The sequence below is a fragment of the Lithobates pipiens genome, unplaced genomic scaffold (genome assembly GCF_037356315.1).
Source record: "Lithobates pipiens isolate NorthernLeopardFrog02 unplaced genomic scaffold, aLitPip1_a1.2 Scaffold_13, whole genome shotgun sequence".
NCBI classification, from domain to species: Eukaryota; Metazoa; Chordata; class Amphibia; order Anura; family Ranidae; genus Lithobates; species Lithobates pipiens.
In genome coordinates this window covers 220,358,078-220,380,421 of record NW_027507718.1, presented here as the reverse complement: position 1 = coordinate 220,380,421, position 22,344 = coordinate 220,358,078, and the positions used below count along the sequence as shown (strand labels likewise).

At 43.0% G+C, this 22,344-nt stretch overlaps 1 protein-coding gene across 5 annotated transcripts in view; it reads right to left on the bottom strand.

Moving 5' to 3' along the window:
• The window catches only part of LOC143974639 (uncharacterized), a 71,914-nt gene that overhangs the window by 25,022 nt on the left and 24,548 nt on the right, over positions 1-22,344 (bottom strand). For 4 of the 5 annotated variants that reach the window (XM_077476238.1, XM_077476239.1, XM_077476240.1 and 1 more), the window contains exons 5-11: positions 20,935-21,058; positions 9,031-9,228; positions 7,501-7,721; positions 6,233-6,371; positions 4,357-4,424; positions 1,260-1,336; positions 1,082-1,164 (exon numbers count right to left, since the gene is read on the bottom strand). In XM_077476238.1, coding sequence (XP_077332364.1) covers positions 1,082-1,164; positions 1,260-1,336; positions 4,357-4,424; positions 6,233-6,371; positions 7,501-7,721; positions 9,031-9,228; positions 20,935-21,058 — 910 coding nt within the window. The remainder of the gene's footprint in view (positions 1-1,081; positions 1,165-1,259; positions 1,337-4,356; positions 4,425-6,232; positions 6,372-7,500; positions 7,722-9,030; positions 9,229-20,934; positions 21,059-22,344) is intronic. The other variant, XM_077476242.1, reaches the window with a different exon arrangement.

The window sequence follows — 22,344 nt, the reverse complement described above, 5'->3', positions numbered from 1 at the left end:
ACATTTCCCACGTTCGGCGATCACAGACACCACTATCAATGGCTCAAAAAGAAGGAGAAGCCCTCATAGTGTAACTCCGCTTGAACAATTTATTTAAAACAAGTGGATAATTGCACTTACATTTAAAGTCCATTCACATAAAGCATAAATTAAAAACGATAAGCCGGCCAGCATTCGGGAGCCTGTCCTCCCCTCGTACAGCGTAGTGGCGTCACTGCATGCCTTCCCAGACGCATTTCGACACAACTGACGTTGTCAATGGGGAACGGACAGCACAGCGACGCACAACCATTTATAGCCAAACCTCGTTCTGAGATGCAAGATTATTTTGTACAAGATTATTATGTACAACAATGGGTATGGGGTACACTATCTAACTATATATTTTTTATTTCTTATTTTGATTACTTCCTCATACTGCTGTTTTTTGAGCTTGGTTCTATATTTGGTTCCTAATGGGTGGTAGATATTGATAATGGCCTTATATGTGATATTACATTTAGCCTGACCTCCTTATCTTCACATAGTATACCCAGAGATGAATGCTGGCATATACATTTAGAGCAGCAGATAACCCATCTAGGCCTGAGAACATAGAATTTTAATATAGGGTACCTCCATATTGGCTCATATATATGGTGTGACCACCTTTTCTTGTCTGTTCTTTTGTCACTGATATGTGGGATTTTCTCCTCTCTCTTATCTGGAATATTAGTAACTAGGAGCTAACAATAACCTAGATTATTCTAGCTATCTAGGATTTATCTGCCTAGAAATACATCCATTACAGGTAGCGCCTGGGTCCCTCATTATATCTATTTTTTACAACGGTTGCAGCTCACAACCTCCTTTGGGAGGAGCGAAGCATAGGAAAGGCAGCAACCTTAGTTTAGTCTAGTATATCTATTACCACAGCATGGTTTTGCCTCTCTTTAATGATGTATGGGGATTTCTAAATATTCACAGTGGCAGGTAACAAGAGTTATTATTCTGAGCCCTATCACCCCTCAAGGCCCTTTTGAACTGTACCACTTTTCAGCACCCTTCTCATCCTTTTAATATGATGCCCTACATATCTTACCTTGAGTTCCTTTAGAGTTCCCAAAAGAAATGTAAAAATCTGTTCTTTTTCCTTATCTAATTTTACATTGCTCTTGAGATGACCTATAAAAATAACAAGAACATTAAACACTACTAGAAATTATGTTCATCTCTACTGCTATTTGTACAATATTTCAATGTGCACAACCCAAACTCACATTCCAGTTTCCTCAGTAAATCTGCCAGATGTTGGTAGCAGGAAAGAAAAATCTCTGTATTCATTTCAGATCTTTTACTGGAAAGAAAACAAAATGTCTTAGTACCCAAAAATGAATGAAGCAATGCTGATTTCAGCTCACATCTTGTAATTAACGTGTTCAAGGCTACAGAAACCTAGGAGCAGTCAGCACACATTAAAATGTTAATTGAAAATTACACTGGTATGCACAACAGTAATGTGTTCCAATCTAAATGTATACTATATAATTATCACAAACAAAACTAGGGTAAGAATACAATGATTACTATGTGTACTATGGGAACATTTAACCCATCTTATGCAATATTTTCCCAAATTTACATTTAAAGAGTTACTTGATTCTTGGAGGGAAAATACTCACCTTTCAGCATGCAACAACTTGGAGGATGATATTCTTTCACAGTATTCCAGTTCCACCCCCAGGTGTGACATACTTCTTCTTTGATGTACTTGATCCATAATGCAGATTCCTGCCCACAGCTGGATTATAACAAGGTATACGTCTCTTATTGATGCTAGTATTTACAAACATTGACAAGCTCCCTACTACCCAATCTTGTATATTACCAAGCTATGTTTGTGCTATTTTTTGCTTTTTAACCCCCTTTCTCTATTTTTCTAACTTGGACTTCATGCAAGAATGTTTTCTTAAAGCGGAGGTCCACCCTAAAGTGGACCTTCCCCTCATCGGAACCCTCCCCCCCTCCGGTGCCACAATCGGCACCTTTCAGGGGGGAGGGGGGTGCAGTTACCTGGATAATCCAGGTAACTGCACCCACTTCCGGGATAGCTCTCTGCGGAAAGGGGCATAACTTACGCCCCTTTCCGCAAGTGCCCGCCCCTTCCCGCAAGTGCCCCGCTGCCTGCTGGGAAACACACAGATCCCAGAGGCAGCGGGGAGCGTCCTTATTGCGCAGCGCGATTCGCGCATGCGCAGTAGGGAACCGGGCAATGAAGCCGAAAGGCTCCATTTCCTGATTCCCATACCCAAGATGGATGCGGCAGGACCCGACAGACGACCTAGAGATCGGCTTCGGGTGCCGACATCGCGGGCGCGCTGGACAGGTAAGTGTCACTATTTTAAAAGTCAGCAGCTGCAGTATTTGTAGCTGCTGGCTTTAAAAAAAAAAAAAAAACGCGGAGTCCCGGTGGACTCCCGCTTTAAGTAATGCAACAAAAGATCATATTGGACACAATATATTTCTCTTGTCCATGAATTTTAAAATGCATCCAGTGTGAACCAGCTTGATAGTGGTAGGTGAGATGTACAGTGCATCCGGAAAGTATTCACAGTGCTTTACTTTTTCCACATTTTGTTATGTTACACCCTTATTTCAATATGGATTAAATTCATTATTTTCCTCAAAATTCTACAAACAATACCCCATAAGGACAATGTGAAAGAAGTTTGTTTGAAATCTTTGCAAATGTATTAAAAATAAAAAATGAAAAAAACACATGTTCATAAGTATTTACAGCCTTTGTCATAACACTCAAAATTGAGCTCAGGGGGATCCTGTTTCCACTGATCATCCTTGAGATGTTTCTACAACTTGTTTGGAGCCCCTCCGTGGTAAATTCAGTTGATTGGACATGATTAGGAAAGCACACATCTATCTATATAAGGTCCCACAGTTAACAGTACATGTCAGAACACAAACCAAGCCATAAAGTCCAAGGAATTGTCTGTAGACCTCCAAGACAGGATTGTATCAAGGCACAGATCTGGGGAAGGATACAGAAACATTTCTGCAGCACAGTGGCCTCCATCATCTGTAAATGGAAGAAGTTTGGAAGCACCAGGACGCTTCCTAGAGCAGGCTGCCCAGTCAAAATGAGCGATCGGGGAGAAGGGCCTTAGTCAGGAAGGTGACCAAGAACCCGATGGTCACTCTGACAGAGCTCCAGCATTTCTCTGTGAAGTGGAGAACCTTCCAGAAGATTAACCATCTCTGCAGCACTCCACAAATTAAGTAAGTATGGTAGACAGCTGGAGCTTGCCAAAAGGCACCTGAAGGACTCTCAGACCATGAGAAACAAAATCCTCTGGTCTGATTAAACAAAGATTGAACTCTTTGGCCTGAATGGCAAGAATCAAGTCTGGAGGAAACCAGGCACCACTCATCACCTGGCCAATACCATCCCTACAGTGAAGCATGGTTGTGGCAGCATTATGCTGTGGGGATGTTTTTCAGTGACAGGGACTGGGAGACTAGTCAGGATCAAGGGAAAGATGAATGTAGCAATATACAGAGACATCCTTGATGAAAACCTAACCCAGAGTGCTCTGGACCTCAGACTCAGACCTCAGAGGTTTATTTTCCAACAGCCAAGAGCACACAGCCAAGATAACAAAGGAGTGACTAGGGGACAACTCTGTGAATGTCCTTGAATGGCGCAGCCAGAGCCCAGACTTTAACCCGACTGAACATCTCTAGAGAGATCTGAAAATGGCTGTGCACTGACCCACCCCACCCAACCTGATGGAGCTTAAGAGGTCCTGCAAAGAAGAATAGGAAAAACTGTCCAAAAATAGGTATGGCAAGCTTGTAGCATTATACTCAAAAAGACTTGAGGCTTGAATTGGTGCCAAAGGTGTTTTAACAAAGTATTGAGCAAAGGCTGTGAATACTTATGTACATGTGATTTTTTTTGGTTTGTTTTTTTTGTTTTTATTAAATTTGCAAAGATTTCAAAAAAACTTCTTTCACATTGTCATTACGGGGTATTGTTTGTAGAATGTTGAGTAAAATATTGAATTTAATCAATTTTGGACAAAGACTGTAACATAACAAAATGTAGACAAAGTGAAGTGCTGTGAATACTTTCCTGGATGCACTGACGGTTTTCACACTAATAAACAAAACCACTTAGGACATTAATGTGCGAGGATGAAACTACTTTAGAATAGAACTGTCAAAAGCAAGGCAATAAGTCAACTCGGCACACCACCTGGGTCACTCTAGGCCACAACATGTCTGGCATATACAACAATATGACCAATGTAATAATAATAATAATAATAATAAATATACCATTTATCATACATTGCATACCTCTCACAATCCAGTTGAAGTCCATCTCCATCTTTATGGTCATCATCCTTTAACTCAGGTTTCACTTCCTGTGGAAAGATTATAAGTTACTAGATATGGCTAGATAGTATTTACATGGAAAAGGAAACATTTTTACTATACAGGAAAATAATTTGCAAAAGGTAGTTGACAGTGTTTTCTTTTTAGAAATTCATCACAAGTTATACTCTGATATAGAAAAGGTGGATGTAGAAGTAATAATGAATTAGCACTGTGTATCTTTCTGAAAGCTAGAGCTTTATGAAAATAGCCCTAATTGCCCTTATGAAGCAACCAATAAAGTCTCAATGTTTCTGCTACATTTTCTGTAATGTAAAAAAGTTATTCAGTAATGGGGAGACGCCATCATAATTGAAGGGGTTCAGGGCAGAGGAGAAAGCTGTTTATTCAACCGATCCTCTGGTCCATTGGCAAACAGCACCCTGCCATGATCCAGCAGTAGACTTTTCCTGAAGTCCTACCACCCAGAGCAGGAAAAGTCTACAGCACAAGACCGCTAGACTGCTGGGGTAGGACTCACAGAGACTGGTTTTGTGTGGGAGGGATCAGGGAATTAATTAAGTATATCGCTGTTCTCTAATCCCCTAGACAAAAATGAATAGTTGACCTGTGCAGTGCGCCACTGCATAAGAAAACATTTTTTTGTTGCCCAGAATTGAGCTTGAAACTGCTATGTAAAGTAGGAGACACCTCCAGGTTGTTTTATTCAGTAAGCACCCTGAGAGACATCAATACTGATATGCAATTTCAATATGTTTTGTTTGCGGACTACAGGTTTTATTGGGAATAATACTACTGTGGGTTAGGTTAGATGCATATTCAGAGGGAAGCTTTCTTTGTTTCTATAAATTATAACATGGGAGCAGTGCCAGAAGTCTGTGATAGTGAGCCCCTGCAGATTGCCAAAATAGGGTTCTCAAGGGTGCAGAGTCTAAATCCCAGCCTATTTCTTCACCAGGGCCGCTGAGGGAGGATATGGACTTGCAGCAAGCTAGCTAGAACCAGGTTGCGGCCCCCGGGTACACCCTGCAGAGGATGTGGAGACCACTCAGGTGTGCAGAGTACAATGGCAAAAGACAGAAGGAAATCCAGAAAACAAGCTGAGGTCAGGGCAGGCAGCAGGAAAGCACAGAGAGTAGACAAATCCAGGGTCAGTGTACAGGAAGTCAGACCAAGAATACACCTAATAGTAAGGAAACAGGAGCTCAGAGAAGTGAGAAGTTGCTCAGGCAATGTGGGCTGCAATTTCATCTGATTGCAATCTGATATGCAATTTCAGCAACCTACCATAAGATTACCATTAATTCCTATTTTGGGGGGGGGGGGGGGTCTGTCTCCAAGAAACAAATGTCTCTGGTGTTGGCCATGGCCGCCCAGCAGTGTAAAGTAAACATGAAAGTAACCAGAATGTTGGTAATTTGACAATAATGCTGCATTTACTGCATGATTGCTGGCAATTTCTTCTTTGGGTGATTCCATTTCTTGCTCTACACCTGTGTTTGTTATCTCTTTTGCTATGCCATATGATATAGTAGGCAATGGGCTGTCAGGGAGTGGTAAAAATGCAGATAAACCACCTGTAAGTGTGAACAGAACCTAAAGGTGCTTGTTGTTTAAGGTCTGCATCAGTTTATTTGGTGCAGCCTGGCCTTATGTTTGCTTTATATTTACCCCTTTACACATCAACCAAATGTCTCAATTCACAACTTTCTTGGAATAAAGAAAATTCAAAATTACAATAATTAAACACAGGGTCGCTGGTGTGGTAAAACAATCATTCATTTCATATCCATCATCAATATTATTATTATTTAAAAAAATCTTTACTACAATATACCTTTTTTCCTCTTAGCATTTGTGGCCTCCTAGAATTTCTGAAGCTAGAATCACATGATGACCCAGAGAGTAAACTGCCATGTAAAGGGCTCACACAACTGTTATCTTCAGGTTGCTCAATCTGGATTTCTCTAGTAGTTCTGAAACAAACAGTAACCTAGTAAGGTAGAAAAAAGGCTAAAGTCTTTCAATCCTAGGAATATATTTTAACTCTAAAACTGTTCTGTTTATCCAAAAAAAACAAAAAACAAAGAAAAACACAACATGATCACAGAGCTAATAATTATCCTGACTGTGGGTAATAAGAAAATGTTTTGATGACACCAGCAATGGCTGTCCCTTACAGTCATTCCCTGGATCAATTATTGTTATTATTATTATACACAATTTATATAGCGCCAACAGTTTACGCAGCGCTTTACAATGTATAGGGGGGGGGACAACAATTACAGTACAATACAAAAGGTACAGGAGGGCCCTGCTCATAGAGCTTACATTCTAAAGGGAGGGGGTGGTTGTACAAAAGTTGTTAGGTGGGTGTGGGAACCAGGTTGTGGCTCCCAGGTACGCCCTGCAGAGGATGTGGAGACCACTCATGTGTGCAGAGTACAATGGCAAAAGACAGAAGGAAATCCAGAAAACAAGCCGAGGTCAGGGAGGGCAGCAGGAAAGCACAGACAGTAGACAAATCGAGGGTCAGTGCACAGGAAGTCAGACCAAGAATACATCTAATAGTAAGGAAACAGCAATGTGGGCTGCACTAAGCATGTGTATATATAAGAATGCAAACTGGGAGGCGGGCCAAAAAGTGATGGAAGGGAAAAGAAAATATAAACCCGCAGAATTGCAGGCAGTGCCCATAGGTGAGCTATGTAACAATACATTAGAAAGGAATCAGAGGACTAGGAAAAGCACTGCAGCAAGGCGGTAAGAATTTGGTAGGCAGGAAAACTGCAGGCTAAATCGTGACAAGCAGTCTATATATGTGTACAAAATATACAGTCCTATATGCCCAGATGCAATAATAGAATAAAATGAATATATAAAAACCGTATCTTTTCATAAAACTATTTCATATATTTGTGATCATCTCTTCACTTCAAACAACATTTTTCGATTTCTTCCACACAGTATCAATACTCTTGTGCAACAAATTTGAAATATGCTCACCAATTTTAAAACTGTAAAGCTGTTCCGTTCCCATGTAAAACATGCACACAATACTAGGAGCTCTCGTACATGGCCAGTAAATGTTTAGATTTACTTTACCTTTTGCTTTGCTCGTCACGGCGATGTTTCCTTTTACCCTTTTTCTTCATTATGCTATACAGAAGTTCTTTTTGAGAACACAAACTCTGATTTTCTTGTTGTAGATTTTTTATTTGTGAATGGAGTGATTTATTTTCACTTGCTGATGTTGTGACAGCATTTTCCAGTGTGTGGCTGTGCTTCTTCAGAGCTGACACTTCAAGATGAAGACTCTCATTAATCTGTTTTCAATTAAAACACATGTGACATTTATCCTATATCCACTAAGATAGTATTATATTTTCTCTTATCATTGATGCCTTAATTAATTGGCCCCTCAATGTCACCCAGATGCAGCACAAGACCCTATGGTTTTAATTTACACAATACTATTACTTTAGAAGTAATTGAATTATGTTCATCGGTCATAAATTACAATATAATATGATGTGTTATATTAGCATTCAGAATGCCCTATGGTACAACAGGAACAATAAATCAGCCTTTTTATGTCATATTATCTCCTGCAAGAGTACATACAATATGTCTAGTGTATTTCAAAATGTGAGGTTTTTTTTAAGTCTAAAGTCATGTGTTGGACAGTCAGAATAAATTATACTGAATTAGATTAGTAGCAGGCAGTGCTGGTCATCTTCAGGTGTAGTGGACTTTTTTTCCAAGTCATGCAAACTGCATGTCAATTGTTGAATATTGCAAAGGATATCATAGCTCAAAACTAAATTTGACTGTGAGGACAACCAAATTGTAAAATTAGCCATTATTAGGAAATATTTTCAAGAAAAAATTGCAATTGTATCAAGTTTATAACTAAAGAGATGTAGAGTAGGAACGAAGGTTTAAAACTCCAGGGGAAGGGAGAGATCTCTGGCTCTTGTCACACTGGCAGCAGTGATTATCACCCCCCTGAAAAGCTATCTGTAGTGGATCATTTTTTAGAGGCTGATGAGAGGAGGTTTGCATTCATTTAGGAGGCGATGCTGCCACCTCCTGACATTTTAAGACTTTTTTTAACTATCAAACAGGTTTTTGCAATGAGGGACCATGCCACATGGGCGGTCAAACTGACTTTCGAGAGTGAGTTCAGCAATATGTACGCACCCAAGTAGCATCATGTCGGCCTCTAGGTGGCTGATGAGGCACGGAAAAAACAATTCTGCCCCCTGGCGGCCTGTGTGGAAGGAGTCTTAGGGCTTCTCTCAATGGGCAAATGCAAGAGTATGCAGCTTGCCTGTAACATCAGTTGAGATGCTCTTAGATCAACTAGAGTTCATTGACAGGTGCATTTGGCCTGCATTTGAGCTCCTTCTAAGCTGCTTCAAGCTAATTTTATGTTCCTCTAGGCATGTATAGGGAGAAAAGCAGTTGTGATGGTGAACAAAAGCTGTCGACACATGACCTGAGAATGTCATATCTTTAAAATTGTAATATATTTGTGGGATCTGTATGCAGTTGGCAACAAGGCCCCTGAACGGCATTACTATGATTCCAAATCAAGAAGAAACTATAATGACTTGTTGTCTATGCACTAACATTTCTGTTGGCCAGTATTTGCGACTGAAGTTTCACACATTTCTTCTCCAGTTCCTTGGAGGTAACTTTTTCTTGGTGAAGTCCAGAATGAAGTGAAGTGATCTCTAGTTCTAGGGCATCTTTCTCACGTTGTGCATTGTTGCATTTAGCTTCCACATGTTCTGCATGTTGTCTCAGCTCTTCTTGCATCTGCACATACTAAGGACAGATCATAGAAATTAATGATTAGAACATTTTTTTTACTTACCTCCATGGGAGATGAGCGGTTAGTGCCCATGCAGCCAGTGTAGGGGTCCGGGGATTTGAAATCCCTGCATTTCTAATTGGTCAGCACTGCCATGTGATCACTGACCAAATACATTAATAATGTGCAACCATTTTGTTCTGTGCATGGATACCTTTTGTGTAGCGCTAATAATGTTACATGTTATATTTTACCATAGAAGAATAGGAAAGGGGGGGCATGGCCTGCAGCTGCATGGCGTAGGACGCACTTTGTGTGAGCTCCGGCTGCATTTTATCCTTTTACCATCCTTGCGGACTCAACTGACTCTAATTCCCGGTGCAATATCCTGATACCCCCGGGTGGTCATCCAGCGCCGATGTCGCCGCCGAAGAAGTCCCAGGGCGCGATTGCAAAGCTCGGAAAGTTCCGCGCGGACGTCCCGGACCACGCGGAGGAAGATGGCGCCGCTCCAGGCCCGGCTGAGGGGACTCCCCCCTCCGGCGACACAGCCCGTATACTCGAGGCCGTCACCCTCTGCCGCACCTCTCTTACCTCCAGGATCGAGGAGGTTAAAGTGGACATATCCCTCATCCGCCAGGATCTCCACAAGCTGCGGGAGAGGGTCGGTGAGGCGGAGCGCAGGCTGGGGCATGTGGAGGACGACATCCCCCCCCTTCAGATCACCACCGAACGGTTGCAGCACCAATTAACAGCTATCCTATGCAAGCAGGACGAACTTGAGAATCGTATGCGCCGCTGCAACCTCCGCTTCGTGGGATTGCCTGAGAAGGTGGAGGGCTCTGATCCCCCAGCATTCCTCGAACGCCTGCTCGTTGCCAACTTCGGACGTGAGGCCTTCTCTACCACCTTTGCGGTTGAGCGCACCCACCGCTTGGCCTCACGTCCCCCGCCTCCAGGTGCTCCACCGCGCACATTCATTGCGAAGATGTTGAATTACCGTGATCGGGATGCGGTGCTGCGGCTCACCCGGGAGAAGGGCAACATACCCTACGAGGACAAGCGCATCGCGGTGTTCCCGGACTTCTCCGCCGAGGTCCAGAAGAAGAGGGCTCAGTTCACGGAGGCCAAACGACAGCTTCGTATCCGCCACTTGGCATATGCCATGATGTTCCCTGCCCGACTCCGCGTTGTACGGGATAGCAAGACCCACTTTTTTGAGGACCCCGCAGCTGTACTGACCTGGCTGAAACAACGTCCGGATGATGCTCCTGCTTAATCCTACCGCCCGCCGGGATGTGCCTCAGCAGCCCAGTTACTGTCCTTGTCGGGCGCGGAACTGGCATGCCCCGAGCCGTGAGTAAATCTTTGTTCCCGATACCCTACTGTATTGTGTTGCCCTGCATTAACTGTTGGGCTCTACGTGTACACCTGTGAGCCCCTTGTTACCTCATCTGTGCCCCGTCCTGCCGGGAATCACATGTGCCTTATGTTGTTTGGATCCCCCCATTCCACAGATGCCTATGCAGCCGGGCAGCTAAACACTGTTCTCGACCGAGAACTCTCCATGCTGCGACTACCTACCCAACTGCACAACATGACTAACTTTTGTTCGTCCCCGTCTCTGGCAGGGAGTGTGCCTGGTCGCATATACTGTTTGATCCTGGACGCTCTTCCTTTTGCTCTTTGTGGCCAAGGGCACTCCTCCCTGTCACCCCAAGTAAAGTTTCCCTGGCCGGCCTCAGCTCACACGTGTTTTTTGTGCTGCTGTGAACTTTCCCTGCCCTGCCGGTCCAGCGAAGGCACTGTTCAGTTACACCTTTCCAGCCTGAGGTTCTGCTGGATGTTCCAGTTTTGTGTTCCCCCCCTCCCTTTTTTATGTTTATGTCTACCAAGCTATGTCTGACGAATGTTCTACTATCTGCCCATGTGTACCAAGCCTTAACTGCACTGCCTTTGGTTTTTTCCTTTGCTGTGGATGAGACTGCTGTGTGTGGGCGTGGGGCGGGCTTGTGGCGGGTGGGTGAGCTGCCGATACTATGCGCACTATCCTCTGTGTGGGTCTTACACCAGGGGATTGTGGGTCTGGGCACTCAATTTTTGCTCCTACTGTTTTGTGATGTAATACTTGCCTGCGATGGGGTCCCTTAAACTGGTAACTTGGAATGTCCGTGGCCTGAGAGATAGATTTAAAAGGGTGGCGGTGCTCTCTCACCTCAAGCAAATGCACGCTGATATTATGGTGTTGGTTGAGACCCACATTACGGGCCAGCTGCAGCTGTCCCTTAAGAAGCCGTGGGTGGGGTGGATGTACCATGCCCCTCACACTAATAACTCTAGTGGAGTCGCTGTGCTGGTGGCTAAGACTGCCCAATTTCACCTTCATAACCTGCAATCGGATAGACGGGGACGTTATTTATTCTTGCACGTCACGGTTGGAGGCCTGGAATTCTTATTACTTGCCTTTTACTGTATATACCCCCCCCTTCCAGTTTGAGGCCCTCCATGAGGGGATTGCTTTTATGCTACAGCACCCCACGCTTCCAACTGTGTGGCTAGGGGATTTTAATTCAGTGGTTTCCCCCGCTCTAGATAGGCTCTCCTGTTCCCCGGTGCCCTCTCCCTCCCCAACGCAGACCAGATTCGGCAAGTTTCTTGCGGAATTTGCTCTGACGGATACCTGGAGATACAGACACCCTGCTCGGAGGGAGTATTCCTGCTTCACGCCGGCGCATAATGCCATGTCCCGCATTGATCTGATCCTGCTCTCCCCCACCCTACTCCCATATCTACGGGACGTGGGGTTTGGGACCAGGGTACTGTCTGATCACTCGCCCTACTGGGTCAGACTCTGCCTACCCTCCACACCGGCACCCCGGTTGTGGAGGTTGAACCCCTTCTGGCTAACAGTCCTCCCTGATTTGGAGGACATCCAGCGTGAGTGGGGGCACTACTTTCGAGCTAACACGGGCACTGCTCCGTTTGGTTTGGTGTGGGAGGCTTTTAAGTTACATGCCTGCATGCTCATGTCCACTCGCATCAAACGCTATAGAGACTCTTCGAGACTAGCTATACAGCAGGCGGAGAGGGTGCTTGGGGAGGCGGAGAGCGAGTTTTTGGCGCACCCCACCCCCTCCAACTCCGCAAAATTGAGAATGCAGTCTAGGCTCACCGACCACTTGCACCTTGATAGGGCGGGCAAAAAGGTATTTTACAGTAAACATAAAGTCTATGAATATGGCGAGGGGGCTGGGAGGTTGCTGGCCTACATGGCTCACTTGGACCACAGCCCCCCAGTTGTGGTTCAACTTCTGGCTGCGGGAGGTGTCACGCTGTCCGATCCATTGGAGGTAGCCCAGGAATTCCGGCGATTTTATGCTGATCTTTACACCTCCAAGGCTACTGGCTCCTTGGACGGGCTGCGGGCCCTACTGCAGACAGTGTGCTTCCCGGTCCTCTCGGACTCCCAGGTGGAGCTCCTTGAGGCCCCCATAACTGAGGAATGTATAGCAGAGGCTATAGCTTGTTTACCACCGTCCAAAGCACCAGGCTCTGATGGCCTTCCCCGGGAATTTTACACCCAGTTCCAGGAGGCCCTGCTCCCCAAGCTTCGCCTGCTCTACACCCACATATTCGAAACAGGTGTGCTCCCCCGCACCATGAATGAGGCCCTGCTGGTGTTGATCCCTAAGCCAGGTAAAGACCCCCTCCACCCTGAGTCATACCGCCCCATATCACTCCTGCAACTAGACATTAAAATCTTAGCCAAAATCCTCGCCCTCAGACTCAATAAGGTAATCCTCCATCTTATACACACAGACCAGACCGGCTTTATGCCTGGAAAGAACACTGCTTTTAACCTACGTAGACTGTTTATGAACTTACAGGCCTGTCACGACAACACCGGATCCAGAGTGGTGGTTAGTCTGGATGCCGCAAAGGCATTTGATTCGGTGGAGTGGGGGTACTTGTGGGAATGCCTGCATAGGTTTGGTTTTGGCCCCAGGTTTGTGCGCTGGATGCAGCTTCTGTATCAGGCCCCCACTGCCCGCATCTTAGTGAACGGACAGATTTCCAGCCCTTTTTCCCTTTCCAGAGGCACGCGTCAGGGGTGCCCCATCTCGCCATTGCTATACGCACTGGCGGTGGAGCCCCTGGCTATTGCCATTAGAACGCACCTGGACATCCGCGGTCTCCGCATGGGGCAGCTCTCAGAGGTTATTAGCCTTTATGCGGATGACATGCTGCTGTACTTGGAAGACGCTGGTCCCTCCCTGACGGCGGTTCTGGATGTGATTCGTCGTTTTGGTTCTTTCTTGGGCCTCCGCATCAATTGGTCCAAGTCCCAAATTCTCCCCATCGACGTCTCCGCTCCCACAAAAAAGGAAGGCCCTGCTGCCCCTCGAGCGTACGGATCGGATCAAGTACCTTGGCGTTCAATGCTCTCGCTCCCCCGCGGACTATGCTAGCCTTAATGTTGAGCCTATCTTCCCCCTTCTGAAGCGTAGGTCCCAGGTCTGGTCCAGGCTCCCTCTCGGGGTCATGGGCCGACTGGGTCTTGTAAAAATGATCCTCCTACCCAAATTGCTCTATTTATTTTGGCATGCCCCACTCTATCTACTGCGTCACTTATTCCGTGACATGGAGTCCATCCTTAACTCATTCATTTGGGGCTCCTCCAGGCATAAGTTGGCCTGGCGGACCCTCAAATGCCCTGTCCACCTTGGGGGAGCTGCGCTACCGGATCTAGAATTGTATTATCTGGCCTCCCAGCTCTCCCACCTATACTACCTCAATACCTACGACAAACTAAGATACTCCCACCTGGTATGCACCTCGGTGACGGACGTAATAGCACACCCCTACCAAATTATTTTTTGCAAACACCGAGGTCTCTCCGGATCGGGGTCTAAACGCACCATGTCTGGGCATCATGCCCGTGTTTGGCGGGAGGCACAACTTAGGTCTGGGGCTCCCCCTCTGCATGCACACACGCCCCTCTGGGACAACCTTGATCTGCCTGAACTGCTGGGGATACCGGACTATAAGTTGTGGATATGCAGAGGGGTCATTTATTTGTCTCAAATCTACACACCTCACGGTGTCAAATCATTCCAGGTCCAGGATGAATTTGGCCTCCCCAACCACGCGTTTTTTCATTATTTACAGGTCCGCCATGCTTTGCAGACCCAGTTTGGGAGTATGCCCCCGCCCCTGCCGAACTCGTCCCTGGTGAAACTAGTTCTCGGTGATGACCCCCGTAAACTTATCTCTGCCATATATCTACATCTCCTTACCCCTGCGGCCACAGCTTATGCTTACAATCTCAAGCCTAGATGGGAGGCTGACATCGGACGGGTGGAAGACGAACACTGGGGGGAGATCCTGGCGGTGTCCGCCGAGGTATCTCCCAAGTTGTCGGACAGACTCACTCACCTCTATATACTCCATCGCTCCTATGTCACCCCCACCCGGCTAGCAAAATATAAACCTGATTTTGACCCTGTATGTCCCAGATGTGGAGACGCGGCCAGCACTTTTTACCATCTTATCTGGACCTGTCCCCCCATACAACGGTATTGGGCACAGATAATTCAATTTCTGCACGACCACATGGGCTCCCCCCTCACTCTATGCCCACGGCAGTGTATTCTTGGCCTTCTCCCCATCCGGGAGGAGAGCAAGTATCTTAGGATCTTCCTTCAAGAGGTTCTCTTTGCTGCTAGGATGCAAATAGCTCAACTATGGCTTCAACCCCAATCCCCAACGATCCAGCAGTGGAAGAGAGCCATCAACCAAACTGTACCATACAAAAAAATAATTTACTCTAATCGAGGATGCCCGCAGAAATTTCACAAAATTTGGGATAGGTGGCTAGAGAGTTCCCTCAGCTGTGTGTGATGAGGCGCCGGGTGTGTGAGGAAGGGGTGGGCTGTCACCCCTTGGGGTGTCCTTCTGGGGGCCTTGTGGTGTTCACCTGTATACTGCTTATGGATATTGTACCGTGTACACTGTGTCTTTTCTCATACTATGTCAGACATAGACTATGTTCTCCTTCCTGATATCTGGTGCCTGCTGCACCTGTTCTCGACTGTATATTATTATGTCTACTCCTTTTTTTTAGAATGCTCAATAAACTTTGGCTTGGTTAAAAAAAAAAAAAGAAGAATAGGAAAGGGCATAAGTAAACACATTTGTAGACACCAAAAAAGATGAATAATAGATTAACATATATCCCAAAAAAACTTTACATTTAATTAAATCATAATACAAGGTTCAAAAGGTAATCAAAACCTCTGTATCTAGAATAAATGTGTAGGTTTTTATATACACTGGTATACTCAACAAAAAACTAAATAAATCAATTTAAGTTGAATAGTCATGATAAGAGGTAACATATCATGATTACTGCTAAGGAATGCTACATGAGAGAGTGTGCCTGCTATAATCCCATGACCGCACCCAGTGCTAGGAAAGGCAGTGATCCAACCACACGAGGAGGAACTTAGATCTCTGCGGCCATTCCGTACACACACGGATACGCACACTGTACACAGAGTGTACAGTATGCATCCAGTATACCCATAGATGCCATTGTTGTATGGAAGTGACAAATTAATTTTTGGAAGTTAGAGAAAATAATAGCTGGTTGAACTCTAAAGGCATGCTTGTAGGTTAATTGGCTCCTGCCTAAATTGGCCATAGTATGTATATATATGAATGTGAGTTAGGCACCTTGGATTGTAAGCTCCTTCAGGGCGGGGACTAATGTAAATGTACAATATATATGTAATGCTCTCCATAAATTGACAGCACTATATAAATACCTATATAAATACCTATAATAAATAAATAAGTAAATAAAATTGAAAAAAAAGAATAACCTATTAGATTGAAAAATGGTTTGTGTAGAGTATTTTATATATTATATAATCTTTTTATCAAATTTTGAGTTTTCTTTAAAGTAAGGGTTACTAATGTTTGTATCCAAACTAAAATTGTCAACTTTTTTCCAAAATGGTCCTTTAAATCTTCTAGACATTCAGGCTAGGTTCACACTATTGCCGCATGCGGCTTACAGCAGGGCTCCCCATTCACCGTTTCAGGTCCAATTTCAGCCCAAATTTTTGGCCTGAATTCAGACCTGAAACGGACAAAAAAAGACGCACAGGGCTTCTGTGCAATTTCGCACAGACAAAAGAAAGAAAACTGTAGTCAATTGCAACTGTTTTTGCAGATCAAGCACAGAGGGCAAAACATATGGAATCACCTATTTCTGAGGAAAATATGATGGAATCACTATATACTTTGCAGTTCTAAAACAGACATCTGCATCAGATTACATCCTGAAAAACTTATGCCATTGTTACCAAATATCCTTTCAATTGATGGAATAAGAAAAGTGGGCAAAATCTCAATATGAACTTGCATTTATTGAAGATTTAATGACTGTCATCTCCCCGGTACCCTTACCTAACATGCAACCCCATATCATCAATGATTGTGGAAATATGCATGTTTTCTTCACACGGTCGTCTTCATACATTTCATTGGAATGGCACCAAACAAAAGTTCCAGTATTATCACCCTGCCCAATGCAGATCCCTAATTCATCACTGAATATCACTTTCATCCAGTCATTCACAGTCCATGTTTGATTTTCTTTAACCCACTGTAACCTTGTTTTTTTCTGTTTAGGTGTTAGGTGTTTCTTTTCAATAACATACTTTTAAAATATAAAAGCTCATGGATCCACAAAAAGGCTATTCTGGAATGGTCCGTTCCTGTAGATAAAAAGGGGGTACAAAGGTTTGTTGGATTCGGAAACTTCTACAGAATATTCATGAAGAACTTTTCTGCCATCATCTCACCAGTCACCCAGTCACTCGCCAGCATACTCGATTTCAGTGGTCGCCTGAAGCCCAAGCAGCCAAACTGAACTTTATCACACAAAATGAGTCAGCCAGAAAGGAACTATGACGTTGGAGACCGAGAACTCCTGGCTATAAAGACAGCCCTAGAGGAGTGGAGGTATTTTTTGGAAGGAGCCACACACCCTATTATGATTTTTACTGACCATAAAAATCTGGAATATCTTTGAACAGCCAAACATCTAAAACCCCAACAGGCTTGTCGGGCATTGTTTTTCTCCAGATTCAATTTCCACATTACCTATCGGCCAGGGTCAAACAACGGAAAAGCCAATGATCTGTCACAGATGTTTCCTGACACCCCAGAGGTAACAATACCTGACACAATTCTGCCAAGCCAGAACTTCTTGTTATTTAAGAGCATCAATTGAACAAGCCTCCGTCCAATGCACAAAATTAGAGGTTTCTGATCTAAGAAGTCAAAAAGGGTTCTTGGAGGAGAACTCTTGGGAACCAGTGGGTAACATACATGCCTCTAGACTACAACAAGAGTTCCGTGATTAACATCCTGAAAAATGGGCTTGTTTAGGCATCCGGAGGCTGCCCCTTGGGGGGGCACTGTCAGAGAAATGGCCAAAGAAGGACTGGCAATTCCGCCCGAGACAATCATGGCCACCATGGTGGACAGTGTGACTTCCTCCTTGTAACCTGAACAGATCACATGACTGACTTCCTGGTCTATTTAAGCCTGCTGCTGCAGCTGCTCATTGCTGGATTATCTTCAGCTTCTTCTTGATCTTGTGTTCCTGTGTATTCTGATTGAACTTCTGTTATTGACCCGGCTTGCCCGACCTGTGATCCTGATCTCCTGATTTACCCTTGGCTTGTGCTTCTGACTTTTCTCTGGCTTTCTCCACTGTGTCTAACCTTGGCTTGGTTTATCGACTCTGCTACAGATCCATCTTCCTGTGTATGACCCCGGCTATCCAATCTCATCATCTGAACTGATCTTACCATGTAAAACCTCCGGCCCGCCTCTCGTTTCTGTCTTCGGTTGCTACTCTGTCAAGCTTACCTGGTACTCCGCAAGCACACCAGCTTTACAGTTCATTCAGCCTGTTTCTGCTAAATCACGGTTACCAGCTCATCTCATCTCAGTACCTGGCAAACCGTGCTTCTCTGGGCACTGCTCTCCCTGTACCACTTTCAGGGAAGTGTTGCACTTAGCCAGAAGGGGAGCCCATTCAGCATCTCGGCCTCACACCTGGTACATGACAGATCCAGTCTGTCTGGACAGTATGATCACCTGCTGACATAGCACCATCCGCATGCAGCTTTATTCTTCAATAAGACACAGAAGTTGATTCCATTGCAATTTTGCTTCACATAACTGCAGTACAACGTATATTTTCCTAGTCTTCTGAAGTATAAGTAGACAATGGCTTCCTAAGCCCTCTAAAATACTAACGTCAACTGTGGTAATATGGAAGAAACAGAGAAGATATTGCAAGGACTGAACTAACCAACACTAAACAGGAGAGGAGGACAGAGGAAGATACCAAAATGCATAAGGAAACAAACTGCAATGGCCCTAAGCCACCACTAGATGTCAGCATACATCAAAACAATAAAATACATTATGCAGTTCAATACAACACAGAAAAATACAAATATGACAGAACAGTGTCTATAAACACATATTAAATGTGTTCATATGCATCAAGTAGATGCTCCTGATAAGGTATTTTGGAGATGAAATGAGTTGGATGAAGCTTATGCAAAAGTAGAAGCTGATGGTGCATCACTCCTAGACAGGATTAAAGCCTTGTACACATGATCAGATTGTTGGCCAACAAAACCGTGACCTTTGTCCCAAGAGAGTTGGCCCAAACTTGTCTTGCATACACACGGCACACAATTGTTGGCCAACAATCATGAACGTAGTGACATACTACATCTTTTTTCAGCTCTTTAGCAACACCCTTTGGGCTCCTTCTGCTAATTTCGTGTTAGTAGAAGTTAGGTGAGTGTTGATTCGCGCTTTTCATTTTGTGCTTTTCAGTTCGTTTCTGAGCGGCCAATCATCAACCAGACATGTTGCGGAATCGGAGAGATAACGTGTTATTTATTATTGGCCTTGGAGTTATTGCTTTGACATTATTTTTTTGGTTGAATAATGATTTGATTTGGTATATTTTCTATATTTTTGGATGCATAGAGTGCACTTCTTGGTTAAATTTTATTGGCAGATAGCATGTCTAATTTTATTTGTTTTCTTTTTTTAATGCACAATAAAAAAAATTGTGGAGAATTATATTTGGCTATGAGTTTTACTTCAAATGACAGTTTGGGAGTAGGCAGTTACATTTAAAAAATACAATGTAAAATTGACAAAGGACTCCAACATAGTTGTATCTTAAAAACTACATGATAATAGTGTTGTGGTAACTTGCCCAAAAAAATAAAAAAATATATAATATTCTTGATATCACTAGAAAAAAAAAGCCTTTGAAAATTTGCTTGCAATAACTCCATCAGTATCACCAGCAAATCAGCTTCATTATTATCCCATTAAAGAAGAAAGAATTGTGCGCTGCATTTCGAGAATTCACAATTTGCCACGTCACAAATGTTAATTCTCCATTACAAACGCTAGTTTACAAAACTACTTCTGGCTCGTTCTTGCTTCCGAGCATGCGTGTTTGTACTTTGGACTTGTACACACGTTCGGAAAATCCTACTATCCAATATTTGTCCCAAGGAGCATACACATGGCCGGATTTTCCGCTAACAGCCTGTCATCACACATTTCCCATCGGAAAATCCAGTCGTGCGTACGATGCTTAAGCGCTTATCCTTAGTGCTGGGTTTAGAACTATATTTGTTAGTGGTTTTAATTTGTGTGATGTAAAGAAGTTGCACTATGCATTTATCCTCTTCCTATACCTCACAATGGAGCTTGCATGGGGAACATAAAAGGGAAGGAACACAGATTATAATCATGTGTATTTATTCATCATTATCCAGTGTTTTGTTTTTGTTTTTACCTATGTATTTAGTTAAGAGGATGAAGGAAATGGGAGACAAAAATTTCTTGTAAAGACTGTACACTGTATGAAAAAAGGGAAAATGTGGAATTGGAAACTAGATTATATCTCTGGATAGGCACTGATTTATTGCTGCACATAATGTATAATATATGTTTATGGACACTATGGGGTAGATATACTAAAGGCAGATATGCTGTACATTTTGCAAGTGCAGTTGCTCCGGAGCTTAGTAAACTAGGTGACGATTCACTTTGCAAAGAATATGCAATAACAAAAATTTGTAAAAATGTTTAATTGAAATTGAAAATTATTGGATTATGGGGGTCAGCAGAGCTTCCCCTCATTTACTTAGCACTGGAGCAATGGCGCTTGCAAAGTGCAAAGTCTGTTTGCCTTTTTGTAAATCAATCTCTATAGATTGAACTATTATTAAAATGTATTATTATTTAGAAACATATTTATGTATTTATTTTGTTTATTTAAGAGTTTTGAGCTTGTAATTAAATCTAGTTAGGTTTGCCTAACACACAGTTTAGGTATTGTATCATATCATGGTAAACTTCTGTCAATGACAACAGCCTCTGAGGGTAGCCACTGATTTGGGACGTCATTTTTTTCATGGTAATGAAGATAAATAAAAGATGGAGCATTCGTCAATTTTCTCACATTTTCTATATAGATAGAGAGGTAAAAAAAAAATCAATAAGCACTTTTAGAAGCTTTTGTAAGTGATTGTGTCATCTTTAGAGAGTGTTATATCCTTGATGGCAAAACATTATTGCAATTTATTGTAATGTACCTCTGCTTCTTTGTTTTTTCTTTCTTCATACAAGTTCCATCTATGTACATTATTTTCCTTTAATAAAGAATATCTTCTCATCTTCATTTTGATGTCATTTATCTCCCTTTCTAAATCAGTAATTCTATAAACAGATATAAATAATTATTTTGAATACCAAGTACAGCATACAGCTAGTTTGCTTTAGTGCCCCCCCCCCCCCCCCCTCTCCAACAAAACATAATTATCTTTCCCTCTTTCTGCCACAGCTTTGCACATCCACTAAGAAGAGGAAGCCTTGTGTAAACTAGGATTTGTTCTAGTCAAAGCCTACACGGGGCTGAGGATTCTATATCCACTGTCATGTGACAGCATTGGACCAACTGCCAAGCACAAGCACTGTCACATGAATGGGAGTGAGTTGTATGATTCTTTATGCCTGGAAATTCCAGGAATTTGCTTCTAAATGGAATAGAGGGTTTACAGTAGAAAGGGTATGTGCTCCTTGAGCTATGGCTGGTTAATCTCCCATCTGATGGTTTCTGCATAGTTTTGGGTTCAACATCAGTTTGAAAAGCCAACAGCAGGATGCAAGTAATCTTTTCAGCTGTCTGTAAAGATGGCATTTATTATACTATCACTGTAAGGGGGTATTCTTCTCACTGACCACCAATGTAAGGGACATTTCCTAATGACCCCGATCAATTAATTTTAACAGGGGTTGCCTGAGAATTATATCAAGGGTTCCTCTGTGGTTAAAAGGTTGAGAAAGTCTGGTCTAAAGGGTATTTTCACACACTGCTATTTCTCCAGCGAGGCATAGAAAAAAAATAAAAAAATAAAAAAAAACAGAAAGTTTTAACAGTTTCCCACCCCCCCCAAAAAAAGAAGAAAAAAAAACCTTCAGATTTTATGCCCACCTATTTGCATGTGACCATGCCATCTGTGCTATTTGTGAGTTGATTTTTACAGAAAAGGAAACGTTTGCTATATCTGGAATACAAGTGTTATCTTTGGTGCTGGCAGTCAAACGGCCTGTGTGGTTGAATCCATACTTATCTGAGACTACAAAGCATTCATAAACACATATAGTAGTAACAAAGTGTGTAGTTAATGGCAACCTAAAAACATATTTTAGGGACATAGAACTGTACAATTTTTACAACTTTTTTTAAACAGTTAGTGCAGTTGTTTTGAGTGCCATTTTGTGTAAGCACTTGGTAAATAAAATTAACATTGCAGCAAAATCCAGACAAGACATTAAAATATTTTAGCATGCTAGAATATTTTTCTGAAATATTTTATATTAATTGCATTAATATAATAATTAATAATGTTATTAGTAATACATAATAATTTTGATCATAATAATGTAGAAAAGTATTAATGTAGGAGATCATGAAAGCACGTTTGACATAGCTTTTTTGTTTT